The 23,113-nt window shown below is 56.5% G+C and overlaps 1 protein-coding gene across 5 annotated transcripts; it reads left to right on the forward strand.

The window, feature by feature from the left end:
- The first annotated feature begins 1,143 nt into the window (after positions 1–1,143).
- LOC125179630 (dnaJ homolog subfamily B member 5-like) lies at positions 1,144–21,440 on the forward strand. Of its 5 annotated transcripts, XR_007160386.2 has the most exons (5): positions 2,750–2,946; positions 7,164–7,408; positions 13,972–14,570; positions 17,808–17,947; positions 19,373–19,503. XR_007160386.2 is itself a non-coding variant. In XM_066986930.1 (4 exons), the coding sequence occupies exons 2-4, from the start codon at positions 7,198–7,200 to the stop codon at positions 19,604–19,606; spliced, it is 1,044 nt and encodes a 347-aa protein (XP_066843031.1). In that variant the 5' UTR covers positions 1,144–1,254; positions 7,164–7,197; the 3' UTR covers positions 19,607–21,440. The 5 variants fall into 5 exon arrangements, 4 of the variants coding, with proteins under 4 accessions (XP_066843031.1, XP_066843030.1, XP_047912100.1 ...); XM_066986930.1 differs by lacking the exons at positions 2,750–2,946; positions 17,808–17,947 and adding an exon at positions 1,144–1,254 and having other exon boundaries at positions 19,373–21,440; XM_066986929.1 differs by lacking the exon at positions 17,808–17,947 and having other exon boundaries at positions 2,755–2,946; positions 19,373–21,440.
- The last annotated feature ends 1,673 nt before the right edge of the window (positions 21,441–23,113 follow it).

The raw sequence follows: 23,113 nt of genomic DNA on the forward strand, positions 1-23,113 counted from the left end.
TGACTCAGACACTGTGCAGAGAGCACAATGAAAACACTGACTCTTCCAGTTCAGAGATGCTCCACAAACACCTCATGGGAGGAAAGGAACCTGGGCAGCCACCGGCATCCTGCCAGGAGACAGCAGAGCATGCTGGAGACCCCAGCCCTAGGACAGGAACAGAGAGACCAATGCTGTGATGAACCCCCAGGGGAAGGGCTGGTTGCCACCCCAAAAATTATTCTGGAATGTCCATTTAAATACTTCCTCAGTTAAGGTGCAAAAGCACAGCACTTTAACCATGACAGATGCCATGCTAACAGCCTCAGTGTCTCACATCAGCTCTCAACTTTAGCATCTGAGGCTTTGTAGATCAAAATTGGGTTCATCACCCTTGGAGGCGGGCAGTGCTCTGCTACTGGACATGAACCAAGCACTGCTCTTGGGCCAAATGGGAAGAAGCCACAGCCACTCCAGCTTCCCAAAACACATGTGTGCTTTTCCCTGCACGGAGCAGACAGAACTCAAGGAGAACAGTCAGAAAATGCCACAAGCCCCACAGGAGGTGTTCAAGGAAAGGTTGGACGTGGTACTTAGGGACATGGTTTGGTGGGTGACATTAGTATTGTTGTGATGGTTGGACCAGGTGATTTTGGAAGTCTTTTCCAACCCTAACGATTCTATGAGATGAGCAGCAGCCACCTCTTGGTCCCCACACACAGGCGTTCAGCAGCCGAGAAGGGGGACACAGAGATACCCTGTGCCCCAGCCACTCCCCAGCCCCAACGAAGCCCCACCGGCGCCAACACGGCTGCCGCCCGCTGAGGGAAGAGGGGCGCCGTGCAGCGCCCCGCTGACGTCACGCCTTCCAGAAGCTTCCCAAGGGGATCCCACCGCGCCCTACCGCTATAAAAAGCCACCCGGGCCCGGCGACGAGGGACGGGGCCTCGCCCCAAGCCCTCCACCCAATGACAGCGCTCCGACAGGGCGGTGCCGGCTTGAACCGCCCAATGAGCGGCGGCAGATGGAAGGCGGGGCGCTCCGCCTCCACCCTCCCTCCACGCCCCTCCTGCTCCCCGGGGGAGAACCAATGAGCGCGGCGTCTCGCCTCGACGGGCATCGGCCCGGCCCAACGGGGGGGCGCGGCGGGGCGGGCGCTCCCCCCCTCCCCATCGCCCCCTACCTCTCCGCCGGGGGAGCGCAGGCGGGACTCCCCTGACGTCACGAGGGCGGGGGGGGCGGGGGGGTAGTGCGTGCGCGGCGCCGGCGGGAGCGGTGAGTGTTGGGGGGGGGCCGCGACCCGTGGGACGGGGGGCCGGGATCCCGCATCCGCACCGCCGGGACCCCGCGGGGACGGGGGGGGGGGGGTCGGCAGCAGCACACCCTCCCCCCCTTTCTGCTCCCACGCCCCGCAGGGGGGGCGGGGGAGTGACAGCCCCGTGGGGGGGGGTCGTTCACCGGGGTCGCGGGATGTCCCCCGTTTGGAGGGGGGAAAGGGTCAGCCCCCCCCCCATTTTGCATCGCATCGCGGCCAGGTGGGCGGGAGGGAAAGGGTTAACCCCCGGTGGCTGGAGAGGGCGGCGAGGCAAGGGTTAATACGAACTGTTAACCTGAACGGCGAGGAAGGGGTTAACTCTACCCCGTGTGACACCCCCCAATCCCACCCGTGTGACCCCCACCCCCCCGTGGGGCCGGACAGGGTGGTGAGGAAAGGGTTAACCCCCCCATGTAGTGTCAGAGCGGGGCGGCAAGGAAACGGTTAACCCTTGTCCCCAATGAAGTGACAACCGGCTGGGCAGGAAGGGGTTAAATCCCCCCACACTCCTGGTCCTATGAGGGTGACAGCACCACATGGGGGTTTGGGGGACCAGGTCCTCACAGGGGTCACAGCACCCCGTGTGGAGTTTGGGGGACATGATCCCCACGCAGGTGACAGCACCCCATAGGGGGCTTGGGGGGGACATGATCCCCACATGGGTCACAGCACCCCATGGGGGGTTTGGGGACCACGGTCTGCAGGTGACAGCTTCCCGCCAGTGCTGTAAGCGGGTCACTGTGCGGGGAGGGGGCTAGACCCCATCCCTATGTGGGTCACAGCACCCAGTGGGGCTGGAGGTGGGGACCCCACACGAGGAAGCAGCAAAGGGGCTTAACCCCATCCCTGTGCAAGTGCATACACCCCTATGGGACTAGGAATCGGGGACCCTGCGTGGGGGGGAGTCAGGGGGGTTAACCCTATTTTCACATAGGGGATGGTGCCCCAGGGGGGCTGGAGGTGGGGAGGCAGTGAGGGGGCTCAGCCTCGTCCCCATGCAAGTTACAGATACCCCAGTGGGGCTGAAAATGGGGGACACTGCTTGGGGGGAGCTTAACCCCATCCCCACGCAGGTGCCAGCACTCCAGTGGGGCTAGAAGTGGGGGACTATATGTAGGGGGGGGGAGAAAAGGGACTTAACCCCATTCCCATGCAGGTGATGGTGCCCCAGTAAGGCTGGAAATGGGGGCTCAGTGAGGGGGGCTTACCCCATCCCCATGCAATCTCACGCATCCCAATGGGGCTAAAAGTGGGGGACCCTACTCCGGGGGGGTATGGAAGTCTAACCCCATCCCCACGCAGCCCCCGGTGGTGGGGTTGGCGGTGGGGTTTCTGCGGGTGCTCGGCAGCCAAGGGCTGGTTAACCCTGTCCCCACACAGGTGCCGGCACCCGAGTGGGGAGGGGTTGGGGGGGGGGCTGGCAGTGGAGAAGGGGGAGGCGAGTGGTGCGCGTGGGGGCCCGGGGATGGGATGATTCATTCCGTGTACTCATGACATCGCTGGCTGCTTCCCTGCGGCCGCCAGCCGGCACGGGTGGCACTGTCTGCCCCGACGCGCCACGTTCCCCTCGAGCTGCCTGAGCAAAACTTGGGGTTTGCCCGCCCTGGCGCTGCTATGCCGGCCATCCTGCTCTTCTGGAGCCGCACGGAGAGGTACGCACCCAGCACGGCTCCAACATGGCACCCCCTTGGCACCTCTGTTTGCAGACCCCGCATCCCTTGGGGTTTTCTCCCCAAGGGTCATTTTTCGGGCGGGATGCTCCGCGCCGTGCATGCAGACAGAGGATGCTCAGCCCTGAAGTTTCTCTGTGCCAGAGCTGGTGGTTGAGCTGGGGGACTGGGGGACATGTGGCTTTGAATTCCCTTGGCACACCCTGGGGTGCCCCACGGCGGGAGGCATCATTGGCATAAAGGTGACTTCTCCAGAAGTAGGTTTTGTGCCGCTAGGAGAACTGGGAGGGGAGGTCAGAGCTGCAATGGCAGGACTGCGGCTGCCGGACCCCTCCTGCTCCAGCACAGGGAGCAGTGCCAGCACCCAGGGAAGGGGGGGACATGCACGGGGACCCCCAGAGGGCCGGTGCAAAGCAGGCTGTGTTACTTTTTTCTGCCTCATGGTGCATCAGCGCTGTCCTACTTTTCTCCCTCTCATGTGCTATGTGGCCCCGCCGTGACCGACACCGGGAGTGAGCGATTAATTGCCAGGGACACCGGGTCCCTTGTTCTTGCTGCTTCTGTGGGGTTGGGGGGCAGCTGCGTTGGGGCTGTTAAGGTAACAGGGGACTGAGGGTGGGTGCCCCACTGCAGCAGCAGTCTGGGGAGTGGGGAGGATGCCTGATCCAGCCGTGGAAATAAATGCTTTAATTTGGGAGCCAGGAATCTGAGTGTGCCACACGGGTCTGTGCACCTACCTGGTGCCTCTTAGCTCAGGAAAGCAGCAAGAAACCACCTAGAGGAAAGTCGCTGCCTGTCAAGCGACTTCGTGGATGGGCTGCTGCGCCGGCAGGGAGGGAGCCCAAAGCCCCCAAAGGACAGCTCACTGGCACCCACGTCCCCTCAGCTGGGGCTGAGGTCGGAGCCGCTGCCTCTGTCCCTGCCAGGCTGAGGAGCTGACACAATGTTTAAAATAAAAGTAGAGCCTTTAAAGATGACCATTTGGACTCTGAATGTCTTTGTAAAGTTTCGGTAAGTGGGTCCCTCCCCGTGTCTCGTGCTTGTGTTCTCACGGCCGAGGAATAATTAATGGCCCGAGGTGCCTGGCTCATCACCCTGCTGCGACCGTACGGTGTGGGGTGGAAAATTTTAGTGGGGCTGCTGGCCACATGGGTTTGTTCCCTTACATGACTGCAGAGCAGAGGGGCTATGTCAAGTGATTGCTATTCAGCCAGCTCGCCGATCCAGAAGTTGCATGGTCTGATATCATGTGCGGGGCTGGAACAAATGTTTGTGTTGGTTTTTTTTAATTATTTATTATTTTTTATGGGGAGAATGGGGGCTGGGCTATTGGCATCGCAGCCACCAGCTGGGAGATGCCCGCACCTTGCTCCGCAGCTGGGCACCTGCGGTTTTTCTGAACGCGGACCCTTTTTCCTAAGGTGTTTGGGGAAGCGAATGCAGGTGCCAACACCACTTACCCATCTTGAAGCCCCCTGCTCAGCAGCACCTTTCCCCTGCTCCCGAGTGGATTAAATGGGAAGGCAGAGCAGGATGCTTGAGCGGCAGGGGGGAGAGGATCTGTGGTGAGGTGCAGCTGATCTCGGGGAGATGGGAGGGAGGCTGCACAGGGACAGTTGTGTTTTACCACCGCACATGTGAGCGTCGCCTCTGGAGCGTTGCTTAACCCGACGGGTCACCCACCAGGGCATGGGGACAGCAGCGCCAGGTGACAGGGCTGGGAGACATGGGACTGTGAGATTTTGGGTCCCGGGGCAGGAACGGGACACAGCTGGTCCAGCCCGCAGTGCCATGGCATGAGCATCCCCCAGCAGGCATCCCCCGCACTCCCTCAAAGACCTCTTGAGGGTAAAGACCGGAGACCTTGGGTGGGTGTGGTGGGGAGAGTGACAGTTTGGATACTTTTATAGGAATTGCTTCAGGGTTTCGGGGGGGTCTCTGGTAGCACCAGTTTGGGATGAAATCCGTTTGCGACCTCCGTGCTTTGGTCTGTGGTGTGATCGGGGTGTGAAAAGGGGTTGAATTCAGTGCTGTCTTGTTTGACCTTGTTGGAGGATGCTTTTTTTTTTTTTTTCCCTGGGATTGTGTAAAAAAGGGCTGTTGTCCATGAGGAGGCCAGGTCCTGGGCTGGTCTGTGCCGTGGTGCCCAGCAGGTTGCCTGCCACCTGTCAGCACACACAGAGTAGCCGACCTTGGCTGTGCTGCTCCAAGCGAAGCTGGTTCCCTCACATTGCCTTCCAGTGGGAGGCTGTGGAAATGGCTTGTTTTTACAGTGTGGCGTAAAAAGACATTTCAGGCCACCTCTGGTGCCGGCTGGGGACCTGCTGCATCCCCCCTTCCCCTGTTATGAGCTCCTGCTGGGATTCATCAGAGCAGATGCAGACAGTGGTGGGCACGGGGTAGAGCATCTTGTAATGGCTGTGTGGGCTTGGCAAAGACGGCTGCTCTTTGCACAGAAGCTGGAGGGCTCCTGTTGGAGGCTGTGTTGGTACAGAAATGTGCTGGCATTTAGAAGCTGGGAGCTGGAGATGCTGTAGGATGCTCTTTATGCCCCCAGAGGCCTTCCTGTGCTTCTAACAATAGCGTGGCAGCACTGCCTCTTGCTTCTGCCCCTAAAGCCCATGGGGCGGATGGTTCCAGCAGTGCCTGGCCCCTTCCTCCAGACCTCCAAGTGACCGCTCAGGGGCTGGGGCAGAAAGGGTAAAGCTGGTGGTTGGGAGCAAGGGGTCCCTCCAAGACCTCCACCAGGAGCATCTGGTTATGGACAGGGGGAACACCTGGTATGACTGTGAAGGAAAGGGTCTGATGCAGAAACCCATCTGCTGGAGGGGCTCAAAGGGCTGGAGCTGCCCAAGTTGGTTTGTCCAGGGCAATTCAGGGCTGTCTGGAGAAAGGGTGGGTTTGGAGCAAGCTCAGGAAAAAAAAAAGAAAAAAAAACAGGGCTGGAGAGGGGAGTAGGATGTAAGCACAAAGGCTTAGCAGAGAGCACCGAAGATCAGAGGGTCAGCTGGGGGTAAGGTCTGGAGAAGAGCATGGCAAGGAGCAAGCACTGAGCTGTGCTCGGCCAGGTGGGACAGAGCAGGTTGGGCTCAGCAGGGACAGGAGCTCACAGTTGGAAAACTGAAGGGTAAGGAGCAGTGGGAAGTGTGTTTTAAGGAGCATAAGTCTTGCTCAGCTTTTGCCCCGAGCAGTTGGTCTCATGCCTCCTCGAGCTGCTCTCCGAACTTCCATGACTCTGCTGGGTTTGCTGCTCCAGCAGCATGCCTGTGGAGTGAATTAATTGCCCACCCTTTTCCCTTTGGGTTTCGGCCACTGGGTTTTCAATGCCTTAGTATAGGCATGGCTCTGTCCTAAGCCTCCCACATGATGGGGAAAGTGAATGCACAGAGCCGGTTGCCTGTGCTGACCTCACTGCATCGTGTCAGGCTGCGATGACATTTTACCACCTCTTAATATTTCTGGCTTACTGCAACATTTAGTTGAAGACTCTAAGGGAGTGCAAGTCAGACTAGAAAGTGTTCCCCCCCCCCAAAAAAAAAGAAAACCTCCCACCATCACAAGATGTTTCTGTCTAACGGCTTCATCCTCTCTCTGCTAAATACAAATTACAGCTCTGACGCTGTAATCGGAAGCACTTATCTCCAGCTGAATGCCAATTGCTTTCAGGAACAAAATGTTTGAAGTTGCTTTGAGGTGAGTGCAGTGGCACAGTCCCTGCTGGTTCCCCGTCTGCACCGCCGCTCCCCCAGCCCCTCGAGTCTCTCCTCTCCTTGCCCTGGGCTGGCAAAGCCCCAGGAGGTGGCCAGCAGGAGGTTGTGGGGGGGACGGGACAGCTGAATTTAGACCGTCACGCCTCCAAGCGGCCTCGCCTGATGTCGGCCTTGCCCCTATAATAACCCTGCGCAATGCCTTGGTGGTCCCCGTCCAGGATGACTCTCCATACCCTGGAGCTCAGGGAGGCAAAGGCAGAGCCCAGGGATATGCGGGTCCTGCCGCGCTAGCGCGTCCCCCCACTGCCGCTCCGCGTCCTCACGCTTGGCTTGGGTCCCTTGGAGGAAAACGTGGACTTGAGCCGGCTGTGGTGCTGCTGGCCGGTGCGATGCGGGGAGAGGCGGCTCGGCGATAAGTGTGTGCCGCTCCAATCTCCGGCTGCCTGAGTGCCATGCTCGCCTTGCAGCCAGCTGTCTTTCTGCTTTCAGGAATAAGTACTCGTCACCAGGCAGCGTCGCCGTCATGGGGAAAGAATATTACAAGATTTTGGGCATCCAGTCTGGAGCCAACGAGGATGAAATCAAGAAAGCCTACCGGAAAATGGCCCTGAAGTACCACCCTGATAAGAATAAAGATCCCAACGCCGAGGAGAAGTTCAAGGAGATCGCAGAGGCTTATGATGTCCTGAGCGACCCCAAGAAGCGAGCCGTGTATGACCAGTACGGGGAGGAAGGTAAGGGGACCCGTGCTCCTGCTCAAAGGCAGGGCTGGCCGGGGCACAGAGGCATCCTTGTGGCTGGCTGTTTGGGTCCAAGGAGGTTCATATGGGGTGAGGGGGTGTTTTTGCACCCCCAGGGCTCATGCCTGCTTCCGAATCAAGGTTACTAGGAGCAAAAGTGGGGAGAGCAAACACTCCACTGACCCTGCTTTGCCTCGCTGCCAGAAATAATGTCCCAACCCATTTCTCTGCCAGCTGCGCCGCAGTGGAGCCACTTTTGCTTCTCTTCCCAGCTGGGGAGATGGCACTTGAGAGCTCCACAGTGCTGCCTCCAAAGGGCAAGTGCTGAGGTGATGGAAGTGAAAAGGAGCTCACCTCCTGGGCTGTGCCTGCACGCTGCGATAATGCTTTAGCAACCCTTTACTTGGCCTAAATTTCCCAGCCCAGTAATGTCCCTTTTTCCTGGATGTCCCCCCGCAGGATCCCCGGTAGTGTGCTGGTTAGAGCACTAGTCCCACTTTTCTCCCTGGTACAGGCTGACCTACATGATTCAAAGCTTTTCCCAATTTAAGTAATAGGTTTTTGTTTTGAAACTAAGTGGCTGCTGTTGTCTCCCGGTTGGCATGGAGGAGGAGAGCAGCTCCACCACACACAGCCTTATTAGTCGAATATGGAAGACTGCAACCCCATTTGCTTAAGGTGAGGAGAGCACTGAATAGCATCTGCATTAATCAGCCAGGGACTTGGGTGCTTAAAAGAGCAGCAGGTCGGCTATGGACAGGCTGCTCAGTGGAAGATGCAGCCCCTCCTGTGTGCCCAGCAAGCGGGTGCATCCTCTTTGCGGACACCGGCAGGAATACGCAGTGGTTGGAGATCCCTTTTATCAGCTCCGTCCTGCTCCTGGCAGGCACAGGGAGGGCTCTCTGCCATTCAGAGGCAAAGAGGTCTTAGGGGGGTACAGAGTCTTGCCCCTGCCTGATGAAGTTATACCTGCTCCTGAAAGGTGCTGGGGAACAAGAAATATCAGAAACTTATAGGAAAAACTGAGGAGCTCTTGGAAGAGGTGTCCAGAGGTGCCAAGTGCTGTCAGCAGTCAGGCTTCTGGGTGTGAAAACTCAGACAGACCTGGGGGAACTCCCTCACAGAATCACAGAATTGTCTAGGCTGGAAGAGACCTCCAAGATCACCCAGTCCAACCTCTGACCTAACACTAACAAGTCCTCCACTAAACCATATCACTAAGCTCAACATCTAAACGTCTCTTAAAGACCTCCAGGGATGGTGACTCAACCACTTCCCTGGGCAGCCCATTCCAATGCCTAACAACCCTTTCGGTAAAGAAGTTCTTCCTAACATCCAACCTAAACCTCCCCTGGCACAGCTTTAGCCCATTCCCCCTCGTCCTGTCACCAGGCATGTGGGAGAATAGACCAACCCCCACCTCGCTACAGCCTCCTTTAAGGTACCTATAGAGAGCGATGAGGTCGCCCCTGAGCCTCCTCTTCTCCAGGCTGAACAATCCCAGCTCCCTCAGCCGCTCCTCTTAAGACTTGTTCTCCAGACCCCTCACCAGCTTGGTCGCCCTTCTCTGGACTCTCTCGAGCACCTCCATGTCCTTCTTGTAGTGAGGGGCCCAAAAGTGAACACAGTACTCAAGGTGCGGCCTCACCAGAGCCGAGTACAGGGGGACAATCACCTCCCTAGACCTGCTGGCCACACTGCTTCTGATACAAGCCAGGATGCTGTTGGCCTTCTTGGCCACCTGAGCACACTGCTGGCTCATATTCAGCCGACTATCAACCAGTACTCCCAGGTCCTTCTCTGCCAGGCAGCTTTCCAAACACTCATCTCCCAGCCTGTAGCTCTGCTTGGGGTTGTTACGCCCCAGGTGCAGGACCCGGCACTTGGCCTTGTTGAACTTCATACAGTTGACCTCAGCCCATCGGTCCAGCCTATCCAGATCCTCCTGCAGATCCTTCCTGCCCTCGAGCAGATCGACACACGCACCTAACTTGGTGTCATCTGCAAACTTACTGAGGGTGCACTCGATCCCCTCATCCAGGTCATCGATAAAGATATTAAAGAGGACTGGCCCTAATACTGAGCCCTGGGGGACTCCACTAGTGACCGGCCTCCAACTGGATTTGGCTCCATTCACCACAACTCTTTGGGCCCGGCCATCCAGCCAGTTTTTAACCCAACGAAGCGTACGCCAGTCCAAGCCCCGAGCAGCCAGTTTCTTGAGGAGAATGCTGTGGGAAACGGCGTCAAAAGCCTTACTGAGGTCAAGGTAGACCACATCCACAGCCTTTCCCTCATCCACTAAGCGTGTCACTTGGTCATAGAAGGAGATCAGGTTCGTCAAGCAGGACGTACCTTTCATAAACCCATGCTGACTGGGCCTGATCGCCTGGTTGCCCTGCAAGTGCCACGTGATGACATTCAAGACAATCTGCTCCATGAGCTTTCCTGGCACTGAGGTCAAACTGACAGGCCTATAGTTCCCCGGGTCTACCCTCCGGCCCTTCTTGTAGATGGGCGTCACATTTGCTATCCGCCAGTCGACTGGGACCTCCCCCGATAGCCAGGACTGCCGATAAATGATGGAAAGCGGCTTGGCCAGCTCCTCCGTCAGTTCTTTCAGTACCCTCGGGTGGATCCCATCCGGCCCCATCTACTTGCGTACATCCAAGTGCTGTAGCAGGTCACCAACCATTTCCTCATGGATAGCGAAGGCCACATCCTGCTCCCCATCCCCTTCCACCAGCTCAGGGCACTGGGTATCCAGAGAACAACCGGTTTTGCCACTAAAGACTGAGGCAAAGAAGGCATTAAGCACCTCAGCCTTTTCCTCATCCCTTGTAACTAAGTTTCGCCTCGCATCCAGTAAAGGATGGAGATTCTCCTTAGTCCTCCTTTTTGTGTTGATGTATTTGTAAAAACATTTTTTGTTATCTTTAACGGCAGTAGCCAGATTGAGCTCCAGATGAGCTTTGGCCTTTCTAATTTTGTCCCTGCACAGCCTTACAACATCCTTATAGTCCTCCTGAGTGGCCGACCCTCTTCTCCAAAGGTCATAAACCCTCTTTTTTCTCCTAAGCTCGAGCCACAACTCTGTTCAGCCAGGCCGGTCTTCTTCCGCGCCGGCTCGTCTTTGGGCACGTGGGGACAGATCGCTCCTGACCCATTAAGATTTCCTTCTTGAAGAGCGCCCAGCCTTCCTGGACTCCTCTGCCCTTCAGAGCCACCTCCCAAGGGACTCGGCCAACCAGCGTCCTGAGCAGCTCAAAGTCAGCCCTCCGGAAGTCCAAGACAGCAGTTTTACTGGTCCCCTTCCTGGCCTCGCCAAGAATAGAGAACTCTACCATTTCGTGGTCACTCTGCCCAAGACAGCTCCCGACCACCACATCTCCCACCAGTCCGTCACTGTTTGTGAACAGAAGGTCTAGCGGGGCACCTCCCCTGGTAGGCTCTCTAACCAGCTGCGTCAGGAAGCTATCATCTTCCACGCTCGCCAGAAACCTCCTAGACTGCTTTCTCTGGGCTGTGTTGTGCTTCCAGGATATGTCTGGGAAGTTGAAGTCCCCCATGAGAACGAGCGCTGATGATTTCGCAACTTCTGCCAGCTGCCTGTAGAACTCCTCATCCGTCTCCTCATCCTGGTTTGGCGGTCTATAACAGACCCCGACCAGGACGCTTGCCTTGTTGGCCTTCCCTCTGATCCTAACCCACAGAGACTCAACCTTATCAGTCCCAGCCTCAAGTTCCACAACATCAAAACACTCTCTAATGTAGAGAGCCACACCACCACCCCTTCTGTGCTGCCTGTCCCTTCTGAAGAGCCTATAGCCAGACATTGCAGCACTCCAGTCGTGGGAGCGGTCCCACCACGTTTCCGTGATGGCAACCAAGTCATAGCCTGCCTGCTGCACGATGGCTTCCAGCTCCTCCTGTTTGTTGCCCATGCTGCGTGCATTAGTGTAGATGCACTTCAGCTGGGCCATCGCCTTCTTCCCCAGCCTTGCCATTGTTCCCCCTGGCACAGCTCCAACAAGCCTTATTTCATCCCCGTCCCCCTTCTTTCCTAGTTTAAAGCCCTCTCAACGAGCCCTGCCAGCTCCTGGGCTAGGATCCCTTTTCCCCTTAGAGATAGGGACCCGTCTGCAGCTATCAGGCCGGGTGCCGAGTAAAGCGCCCCATGGTCAAAAAAAACAAAATTTCTGTGTTGGCACCAGCCTCTGAGCCACGTGTTAATCAGGTGGGCTTTCCGTGTCCTCCCGGTTTATCTGAGCAAAACTACAGAGCTGGGTGAAGCTTTGGAAAAATCTCTGCCTGGCAGCGCATGCTCTGCCTATACGAGTTCCTTAACCCGTTATTTATGTCACCGCCACGAGGGACGCACCGAGCCACAGTGATTTGCTGCTGTTTAAAATTAGAAGCGGCTATCTCAAGTGAGAAGCTAGCATTTCCTTGGAGGCACTGCCGAAATCGGACCCTGCCTTTGCATTGGCCTCTGACTGGCATCATGGGATTAAGGCAACTGCATAAAGGTGAAACCTCCTGGCTGCAGCCTGTTGGGGACGGGGGCTCTCCAGGGATGACGACAGCTAAAATAAGAGTGAGTTAAGTAGTAAGGAAAAAATAACTGCAGAGGAGTAGCCCCCTCGTTGCAGCGGGACGGGGAGGCTGGGCTTGAAGCAGGCCTTGCCTCTCTATCCCTGGTTCCGGGGCCACAGACAGGGCCAGAGTTTGGGTTGAATTACCCAAAACAGGAAAAACAGGAGGTTTGGCCCTTCTTAAGGGGCATGGGGTTGTCTGGAGAAATTGCAGCGCTTGCCCCATGGGGCTCACGCACCAGCAACACCAAACCCCTTTGATGCTCTTGGCAAGCAGTGCTGGTTGCCTTAGCCTCAGTCCTCTCCCCTTCCACTCCATGCTTTTGGGAGTCTCTGGGCTTTTGCCCCCCAAGCAAGAGCAGGGCCTGGATTTCCTTGTGACTTGTAGCCACTCTTGAGATATCCTGGAGCTCCCCAGTAAGTAGCTCTTTCCCTGCTGGCCCATAATCATGCACCTGGCCTCTTCCTTTTGTGAGCCATCCTCTTGTGCAGAGCGTGCTCCATCCCTCGGGCCAAGGGAGGCCACCTTCCCCTGCCCAGGTTTCTCCATAATTCCGGCTGCGCGAGCAGCCAGACACAGTGGCAGAGCCAGTGGTGTCCAGAGAGTTTGTGCAGAAAGTCAGGGTGCTGAGAAATGTGAAAGATGTGGAAAAGTTTAATAGAGGAGAGAGGGTGCTGGATGTGCTGATGAGGTGTCCGGACCCATGGCAGGACAGGGACTGCCACCTGTCCCACCCCAAGCAGTGACTTCCACACCAGTCCAGCATTCCTGCAATGGGAAACCTTTCATTTTCCAGCAAATGCTTGGTTTTCTGGAATACGTGGCCTGGGGGGGGGGGGGGGGGTTGGGGTCAGTGTTTTGAGGGTCTTTGGGGTCCCATGCACTGGGGTGGGCTCATGGGATTTGCTCCTCCTGCCCTACAGCCCAGTCCCCACATGCAGCACAGGCTCTGCAAGTGTACAGACGTTCGTGCAGCAGGGCAGGGGGCAAGGGATGAGAGCCATGGACCACATGAGGAGGCTGAGAACATCAGAACAGACCCCCACATTTGTCCACTCTGTTTGTCTCCCTCGTATTTCCTGCTGCCAGCAGGGAGGATGGTGGCACAAGGGACAGCCCATCAGAAATAGCCCTTTTTGGTCACTGAGGGTGTTCTACAGGTGTGACCTCTTCTGGGGGGCTACCTGGGGCATGCCTCAGCTGCTTGGGACTTTGCAGGGCTCGCAGTGGTGTGAGGTTTTGCCCAGCACCTGGCAGGGCAGTTCTGCCTGGGAATGGCTGTTGGAAGGTGCAAGCCTCAAACTCTTCTGTTGGTTTGTGAATTGGGCTGCTAGAACCCTGGCTGGTAGAACAGATAACTCACCCAAAGTGGGTTTTGTGCAGCACAACTGGATACCACAGACCCAGTGCGTTGACCGTGGCAGATCAGCTGCACATGCAGCTTGGAGTGGCTGATAAAAGTCTGGCGGGATGCTCGCTCTCCTGTAATGCACAGGGCTTCTCTGAACAGGTGTGAGTCCTCATCAGCAGGCATCTGCAGCAGCAAAAGCCTGCAGAAGGACCTGCTCCAGTTCTTGCGCTTGCCTTCCAGCCCCAGCTACTGGTGGCTTTCTCTGCCACGCACCATCCCATCGCAGGGATGCGTTAGGAGATGCATTAGATGAAAAGGCCATGGCTTGAGAGGAGGTAACCAAACAAAACCTGAACAGCTTTTGAGCTGGAGCTTGCTGGGCGTACAGGCAGGGCTGTGTGCTGTGGGTTGAGGTGGTGCCTTCTTGGCTCACAGGTGGGTGACCAGCACCTCTGGGAGCTGCTGGAAGGGCTGCCTGGAGCCAGCAGAGCCCGTGCTGCTGCGTGGAAAGCAAGGGTGCTGTGGGTCCCAGCACGGTACCACTGTGCAGAGCCAGCAGCTTTCTTCTGGCAAGGAGTGTTAATGTCTCATCTTCCCCCTTCTCTTCTAGGTCTCAAGACTGGAGGTGGCTCTTCAGGTGGCTCAGGGAACACTTTCCACTACACCTTCCACGGTGACCCCCATGCCACCTTCGCATCTTTCTTCAGAGGCTCCAACCCTTTTGATATCTTCTTCACTAGCAGCCGCTCCTGGGTGTTCAATGGCTTTGACCAGGAAGACATGGATATCGATGACAATGATGATCCTTTCAGTGCCTTCGGCCGGTTTGGCTTCAACGGCATTAACGGGGTTCACCGGCGGCACCAGGAGTCCCTGCACACACAGAGGAAGGTCCAAGACCCACCCATCATCCACGAGCTGAAGGTGTCCCTGGAAGAGATCTACCATGGCTCCACCAAGAGAATGAAGATCACCCGCAGAAGGCTCAACACCGATGGCCGGACCATGCGGACTGAGGATAAGATCCTAAACATTGTCATCAAACGGGGTTGGAAGGAGGGAACCAAAATCACATTCCCCAAAGAAGGGGACGCCACGCTGGACAACATCCCTGCTGACATCATCTTCATCCTCAAGGACAAGCCTCACTCACACTTCAAGAGGGATGGGACGAACGTGGTCTACACCGCAAACATCAGTCTTAAAGAGGTGGGTATCAGTGGAAATGCCCTGGGTGAGAAGGGGCGCTGGGTTGTGTCCAGGACAGGACTCAGTCCTCATCCTGTGCTGAAAAGGAAGGACCAGGTAGGGCGTGAGAGACATGAGCAAAGTCCTCTGCAGAGAGGAGCCGCAGAGACCAGCTCGTGCTCAGTTTTGGAGAGCCATTCAGCCTCTATGCTGCAGGTAGGACACAGGTACTACAGTCCTGACTGAGCACACCAGGCTGCCTGAGCGAATACAGGTGGTATTTACCCATTTTCTCCCTTCCCCATATGTCTTGCCCTTCTATTGTAGCATAGGGTATTCACATGTGGAGGAGAGCCCAGGTGCACTGTAGGAGCAACGGAAACCCCAAGTTTGCTGACACAGGTCTGGTCCCTGCTTGTTCATGTTTCTGTCCTGGATGGTGACAGGCACCACCCCACATGAGAGCAGGGTCACGCAGAGAAAGGTGATACCTTGACCTTGCTGAGCACTGCTTTAGCCCCGAATGGCTGCTTTCTTTGGTTCTGGCTTCCCTGAACAAAGGGCAAAATCTTCAGGCTGTGAACAAAACCCAGCGCATCCAGGCTGTCAGTCCTGGAGGTCATGGTGAGACTCGCTGCACCAGAGCAGCAAACCGTGCGAAGGTGGGAGAGAAAGGGGAGCTTACCCAAGAACAAGATGTGCCGTTTGCTGCTGCTGCTGTCTAACTACCTTTTAATAAATCCCAGCTGGCAGCTGCATTTAACATTGACGTTTTTGGCAGCTGCCATTTGCTGTTCCTTTCAGACCGTAGACGCTGTCTATCTTCTTAATGAGCTGATTTTTTTTTAAGATAGATTTATGTTCTCAAATACATTGAATAGAAATAAGCTCAATGGGCCAGACCTGAGGTAGGGAAACGTGAGCTCCTGAGTGTGCCAGCAAGTCAGAAGAGCTTTGCAAGGGCTCCACATCCCTGCTAGGGCTGTGACCAGCTATGGTGGGGGCAAGGGCAACCCCATGGGGCAGGCAGAGCTGGGTGCTCCTGAAACAAACTCATCTCAAGTTAACTGTAGTCTTGGGAGTTGAATTTCCGTTGTGTTGCAAAGGGGATTCGAGTAAAGAGGTTTATTCCTGCAGGGGCTGGCTCTGCTGGCCTCTCCAGAAATACTTGGGAGAGGCTGCATTATTTATGGAGTCCTGCATGCCATATCTCAGATGTTTCCTTCTGTGCATTCCCATATCTGTTAAAATTACCCCCGAGATGGCTGTCCTGACGTCTGGCCCATGCTGGTCCAGGTTGATGTGCGCCACACGTGGAGCTGCCCCGTGAGCAGCAAGCTGAGCAGCTTGCCCGGCCCAATGCACTGGTGCCAGGCCAGGGGAAGCGCTGGCTGCGCTGTGGCGAGCCGTACCCAGCTGCCTCCTGCCCGCAGGACACCTGTGATCTCTGTCCAGCTGCCTGTAAACAGGGCATTTGCTTCACATCATGGCAGTCACAAAGAGAGACCGGTGGAAATTGCTGGTCCAGGCAAATTCCTCTGCTCTTTGAGCTGGGCTTCCTGTTCTCTGCGCTCCCTCACTGCAAACTGAACGTGCTGGGGATGCTCGGAGAGCTGCTGGCCTGGCTGCCAGCCCCAGCCTTCCGCTTGCCAGGGCAGGGCAAGCAGTGCTTTGCTGCTTTTATCTTCCATGAGAAGAAGTAGCTTAAGTGCTCTGAAGCAGGAGCAGATGCCAGGAGCTCCCTGACACTATATGCCACCATCTCAGTACATGGCAGAGTGAATCACAGTACAACCTCTTCATCACCTAAGCCTACAGCCGTAGCCTCGAGTGCTTTCCTTGCACTGTTCATCCTTGCGAGTCTGCCTTTTTTAGCCTGAGCTTTGGTCTCCTTAGCTGCACAGCCGGGTACCAGCAGGCGTTCGGAGCTGTGATCCCACTCATGGTCATGCTGGAGATCCCTGGCCAGTGTCCTGCAGCTAAGGGGAGCAAGGCTCCTGGCCACAGCCCTGCAGGGAGCATTTGAGGCACCAGAGCAGGATGGGGTGACAGGAGGGCTTGGAAAGGCAGCATCCGCTTCCTTATGGCCCCTTCTCGAACCTGAGCCTGCTCTCCAGACTGCTCTTCCATAGGAACCTGTAGCACCCAGCATCCACAAACCTCTAACCCATATTGTCTCCAGCGGTGCTGGGTGATGCCACCTTGGTGGCCAGGCTGCCAGTCTTCCCATCCCCACGTCCCAGTACCTCGGGCACTTGCGTCCTTGTCCCACCAGGCTCCACGTCCCTTGTCTGGGAGGGCTGCTGCTGATGCAGGAGGTGTGAGAAGGCCTCCCCAAGAGACTTGTGGGCTGCAGGGACGTGGCCGTTCCTAAAATTACAGGCACGCACCACAGTGGGAGGCCAAGGGAGGGAGGCGTGACACTGCTACAGCAGCTGCACTCCTGGAAGGCAGATCTTCAGGCAGCGCTGACAGATTTCACGGAGATGGAAGAGGCACCTCATGGCATTCTTTACCTGGTGTCACCTTCCTCGAAGCATCCAGGTGGCAGCATCTGCCGGCCCCCCCATTACTGCCAGCAGAGCAGGACCCGCCACTGACCCAGATAAAGCGCAGCACTCATGGCTCAGCCATCAAACCCACACTCATTTCATACCCAGGGATAAACTGAGCCTCTTTCTAGGATGCAGGGCAGCTCCCGTGGCTGTGCTCGCTGCGCGTCGCCCTGCTACAGGCTCTCGCTCGCGGGCACCGGTGTTGCTTCAACAACCAGTTTCTCAAATGCCAACGAAGTTGGGCAAGAAGGATTAAAAACAGGAACATATGGCAAAGGAGCGATCACCTCTAATTCTTGCCTCTTGGCTCTAGGAAGGAAACACTGAGATCCTGTCTGCGCTCTTACCGCCTGCCTCTGCTCGCGTCCCTCTGCTTTTGCAGGGCAAGCACAGCGCTGAGGAGCAACACCCATGCCGCGAGCCTGGCAGGGGCTCTCTGCTTGGTGTTCCCAGTCCTGTCCCTTGGGATGGGTGGAAGTGTCTCAGCCACGCTTCTGCTGGACTGCTTTGGTCTTAAAAGCTCATTCTGGAAGCCGAAATAGTTGCCTGGCTTCCCTCTGGCCACGTTGTGGTGAGGATGGAGCAGGGGACAGTGTGTGAGTGGTCACCCCCTGCACTCTGCAGGTCCATGGGGTTGCAGCAAAACCTCCTCCAGAGCAAAGGCAGCATGTCAGTTTTCTCTCTTTTTTTTTTTCTGCTACAGGCAAAAAGACAGTTGGATGGTCCTGTTGGCTGGAAACCTGAGGTCTAGCCGCTCTACCTGTTCCCTTTCTGCTTCCTATTGCATGGCCAGAGATGTTTTCCTGGCATGTATACCTGTGCAGCCCACCATGTCGCATGCTGGTGGGTATCAGCCAGCAGAAGGGCTCCAGCATCCCTGGGATAATCCCTTCCCTCCAACCTTCCCTTCCCTCCAACCTGCCAGAGCCGCAACCATGCACCCCCTGCTGACATGGAGCCAGCGATGAACCTCCTCCTGCTACCAGAAAAAGCTTGTATGGGAGGAGACCCAGCACAGCTGGGATGTGCAAGGGGACAGCAGGCTCCAGCTTTCCTCTTCTCAGCTCACCTGAGCCCTAGAGCCAAGCCCAGCATGGGTGGCTCTGCGTTGGCTTTGGTGCAAAGCCCTGGCACTGCAGCAGAAGCAGCAGCCATCAGCCTCAAGCCAGGGGTCAGCAGGAAAGAAGGGTTGCTACTGCTGCTGCCTCCTGTTGCTCTGGCACTGGGGGGGGCTTTTCCTGGGGAGGCGGCTGCAGAACATCCTGCCCCACTTCCCTTGCAGGGTGTCTTTTGGGGACAGGAGGGCTGGGACCCCCATGCCCCAGCCCAAGGGGACAAGTGCTTTGTGTGCAGGACAGGACCAGCCTGCACCATCCCCAGCAAATCCTCCCCTTCCAGAAGTATCGCTTTGCAGTCCTCCGTCAGCAGCAGCCTCTCTCCTTGCTGAAAGCCTGGAGATGCTGCTGCCCACATGTACGGCAGAGCTGTCTGAGTTATTTAAGGACACAAGAATTTTCTTGCTGCATTCCACATCACGTGGCTCGCTAACGCAGGCCGGCTTGCAGCTGCTGCCAGCTTCTGCAGGAGGCAGTGCCCAGCCCCAGGATGGGGATGGCAGCCTGGAAAATCATCTCCTGGCTTTGCAGTGGGGGGATGTGGCTGCTTTGCAATGGGGGGGGAATGTGGCTACGTGGAGGTCCCTGCAGCAGGGATACAGGGCGTGCCTGGGCCACTCTCCCCAAGCCTGCAGTTTTGGGGAACCATCTCGTTCTTGCTTCCTTCTTGGGCCACCAAGGTATAAAAATAGCCAGGGGTAGCAGCGCAGTGCAGTAACCCAACCCTTTGCCTGACAAGGGACTGGCAGGGGGGAGCTGCCCCGTGGGGCCCCAGCCTCCAGGAAAGCACAGTGCTGTGCCCTGTGCCGGCATAACCTTCAGGAGGCTTTGGCCAGGGTGGGGGGCACAGGCTGTGCTATAGATAACCCCCGGACTCTGAAGGGTGACAGTTGATGAACCGCAGAGGCATCCCATGAGCTCAGCTGGGTTTTCATCTGCAACACCCCCCCCCCCCCCCCCCCCCCCCCCCCCCGCCGGGCTCTCAGATTGGGTAGCGAGGGGCTAAATTTGGGCTGCCCTGTTGCTGCGAGCTGCAGGGTGCTCGCTGGCGGCATCTGGTGTCCACTGGGAGGAGCAGGGGATGGGGAGTGGGGATCCTGCCTCCTGTGGGGCTTCTGTCCAGCTGACAGTGTCTCCCTCCTTCTCCCCGCAGGCCCTGTGCGGCTGCACCGTGAACATTCCCACCATCGACGGGAGGGTGATCCCACTGCCCTGCAACGACATCATCAAGCCGGGCACAGTGAAGAGACTGCGCGGGGAAGGGCTGCCCTTCCCCAAGGCCCCCAGCCAGCGAGGAGACTTGATCGTGGAGTTCAAAATCCGCTTCCCAGACAGAATAGCTCCCCAGACGAGACAGATCCTCAAGCAGCACCTCCCGTGCTCCTAGAGCCCTGGGGACTCTTCTTCAAATAGCAATACTCCAAACACACATGCCACAGCATCCGGCCCACACGGAGCAGAGGTGCCAGAGCACTTTCAAATGCAAAAAAAAAAAACACTTTCCTTCCCCAAAAGTCCCCTCCTTCCTTCCTACCCCTTCCCCTCTCAGCCTATTTTCTACTCCAGCAGCAGGGGAATGGTGAGCACAGACTCCTGCCCTTGCAGCTCTCCTCACTGCCAGCTTTTTTTTTTTTTTTTTGGTTTTGTTTTTCTAGAGGTCCAGCTTTGCTGCCTTGCACAAGCGAGCAGCACAGGCTGTTTTCCCAGGGAGGTGCATCACTGTGGTTTTTGTGTCACCTGCTTTTCAAGCCAACTTTCTGACTAGAGGATGGGCTTGTAGGGGTTAAGCGCAGTGTAAATAGAACTTCACAGGCTCTCACATCCCCGTTAGTTTTCTCCTCCTCCTCCCCTCTTTGATACTTGCTGCTGTTTGGGGTCCAGCCATACCGAGGTGCCAAGGAAACTCCTGAGCGCGTATGGCCAAAGGGACCGCTCCTGTGCGTGGTGGCCACTGTAGCTGGACCGTTTCTAACCAGGGACCACAGTACCTAGTCCTACTTCAGTCCACTCTCGTGTGCCAAGACCACCACCGAGCATCATCTGTGCCAGTCAACAGAGATCAAAGCACTTGGGGACAGTCCCTTCCAGCCTCCTGCCCCCTCTGTCTCCTATGCCTGCTGCCGGTTGGAGGGACAGGGGAGCTCAGAGTGGGAGCTTTCTTGTTCAGATATGTTGAGTTTGCATTGTTGCTTTTTTTTTTTTTTAATACATATATTTAGCTTGCTAGGTAAACTCTGTAAGGGTTTGCTCTGCTCGCTTTGGGTTTCCTGAAGTGGTTCACCCTGACTTTTGGGGAAAAGCTCAGCCATACCAACATCATGCCTGTGAGAACATAGTATGTGTGTAGCACAAGTCTGGGTGCAAAAGCAGAGCCAAGCGTCGGCAGAACTGTGGTTTTGACAAGCGTTTGAGCTCAACCTTAGGGATTTTATTAGGAAGAGAAATGCATATGTATATATTTTTCTACAGGGACATTTAATTCAGGAGGTATTTCTGGGTGTTATGGTGGAACTGGAAGGAGCATGAGGCAATCTGCTTGGTGATTTTCTTTTTAAATGCTCTATTTTTTAAAAAACTGGATTTCCATCAGGAGAATTTTTATATTTCTTACCTTTCTTGGTCAACTCTGCCTCTTGCCAGTTTTTCCCAGGAGGGGTCCTGCAGAGCATGCAGCACAGTTGACCTGGCTCTGTATGGCTCCTCCACCACCTCAGCTCCGCATCTCCAGCCCAACTGGCACCGAGAAAGCCAAAACACCCCCCCCCGGCATCCTTTTTATAAAGAGAAGTCACTGATTTGAAATAGGGGTCCAGAGCGTGTCTGTGTTAGCTCATGGCAAGGAGCCTGCTGAGCTGGCAGGGGCTGTATAGCTGTACAGTGCATCATACGCGGCAGGAGGACGGCCTGTGCCACAGCCAGGGCACGGGGAGAGGAGACCTCTTAAATTAAATTAAAGCACTGCTTAATTCTGTGACTAGTTTGAATTCAGGTTAGGGCACGACACCTTTTCCCTCCACCGTTCCCTGTGGAGTTCGATGTACGGAAACCTGGTGGACACTGATGGAGTGAGAAGACAGGTCAGCATGCAGATGCAAGCTGCTTTGTTTTTCTCAGTTTCAATGAGATCTGAATGTTTTATAGTGTTGGTTTTTTGTGGGTTTTTTTTGTATTTTTTTTTGTAATGTCAGCATTGAGAGAAAAATAAAGTATTTTAAAAAATATTAAGTCCTTGGTGTGCACTGTGATGGGAGACACAGGGGCTGTGGTTGCCCTGGTGCAGGTGGTGGGGCTGGGGAAAGGGCTCAGACCCACCCCCCCATTAGTACTGGGGGGACCCCGTTTTAGGGCTCTGCATCCCTTTGGGGCTCCAAAAACACAAATGACACAGACAGGGGGGCAATTCTAGCCAAGATGCCAAAGGGATGGAGGCCAGAGTGGGCGAGGAGGGGCTGCAGGCAGGGGGGGTGCTGTGGCCGGGACTGGGGTGATGAAGGGGGCTCCTTGGTGGTGGGGGCTACCCAGGGACCCAGCTCTTCTCAGAGAGCCTTGGAGGCCTTCTGCCCCGGATGGCAGGCAGAAACCCCCCAGCGGGGGCTGACGATGCTGACAGGGCTGCCATGGGGCAGGGGTGCCCATAGGGCAGCTGCAGCTGGCCCAGGGCCGTGGTGGGGCTGTAGGGACCAGGGCCACAAGGAGCACGGCCGTAGCCTGCCCTCTGGTGGCATGAGAGAGGGGCTGAGGGAGACATTTTGGGTGCTGCAGGAAGGGGCCCCACTAGAATCACAGAATCATTAAGGGTAGAAGAGACCTTCGAGATCATCTGGTCCAACCATCACCCTACCACCAATGTCACCGACTAAACCATGTCCCTAAGCACCACGTCCAACCTTTCCTTGAACACCCCCAGGGACGGTGACGCCACCACCTCCCTGGGCAACCCGTCCCAATGCCTGACCGCTCTTTCTGACAGAAATGTCTCCTCATTTCCAACCCGAACCTCCCCTGGCACAACTTGAGGCCATTCCCTCTAGTCCTACTTTGGGGCCGGGCCCAGGCTCTAAGCTCCAGCACCTTGGCCCCCATGCTGCACACACCAGGCTGGGCTGCGGCCCTAAGGATGTTGTGTGGACCCTGGTGGGGCCAAGCTGTAGGGCTGGGGCACCACAGACATGGCTGTAGTGCCATAGGGGCGGGACAAGGAGCTGCCACCCATGGCAGCAAAGAAGGGACCCAAACAAGCTCCCTCTCAGGGGCTACCCTCAGCCTCCATATGCTGCTCCAGAGCAGAGGCAGATGCTCCTGGAGCTCCCGTGGGGGCTGTCCCCCTCAGGAGCCAGGTCCCAGATACAGAAGAGGAGGGGTTCCAACCCTCCTACTGGATTTAATTGTGCTAATTAAATTGTAATCAGGAGAGGAGGCAGGGAGACCTTGTGCTCCCAGGAGCTGGGACATGCACGACCACCCCTCTGCCACCAGTAGAGACAAAGCCCAGGGATTTGGGGTGACATTCCCAAATCCACCCCCTGACAGAGCTTGGCAAGGCTTTTGTGAGTCCTGCAGAGCTCCCACTGCAGAGCAGTCCTTTTCCCCTCCCCAGGTGGCTGACAGCAAATGTATTGCAGAGCAGCAGCACAGCCCCATGAGCTGGCAGCATCTTCCCCAAGACGCTGAAGCAAGGTGGTGCGAGGACAGGAGAGGCACGGTGCCAGGGGTTAGCTCTGAACTAGGACAGACCACCTGAGCAGAGGTTGCCCAGCCTCCCCGGGGGCTCCGCTCCCATGGCCTCCTAGCACAGCCTCCAGCAGGTGGTTGTGCTATTTTTAAGCAGCGCTCTCAATTTCAGTGTGTTTCTCCCCACAAACCCCCTTTCTCCTGGATAGCCCCATTCTTCGGC

This window comes from Anser cygnoides, chromosome 36 (genome assembly GCF_040182565.1).
Source record: "Anser cygnoides isolate HZ-2024a breed goose chromosome 36, Taihu_goose_T2T_genome, whole genome shotgun sequence".
Lineage (NCBI taxonomy): Eukaryota > Metazoa > Chordata > Aves > Anseriformes > Anatidae > Anser > Anser cygnoides.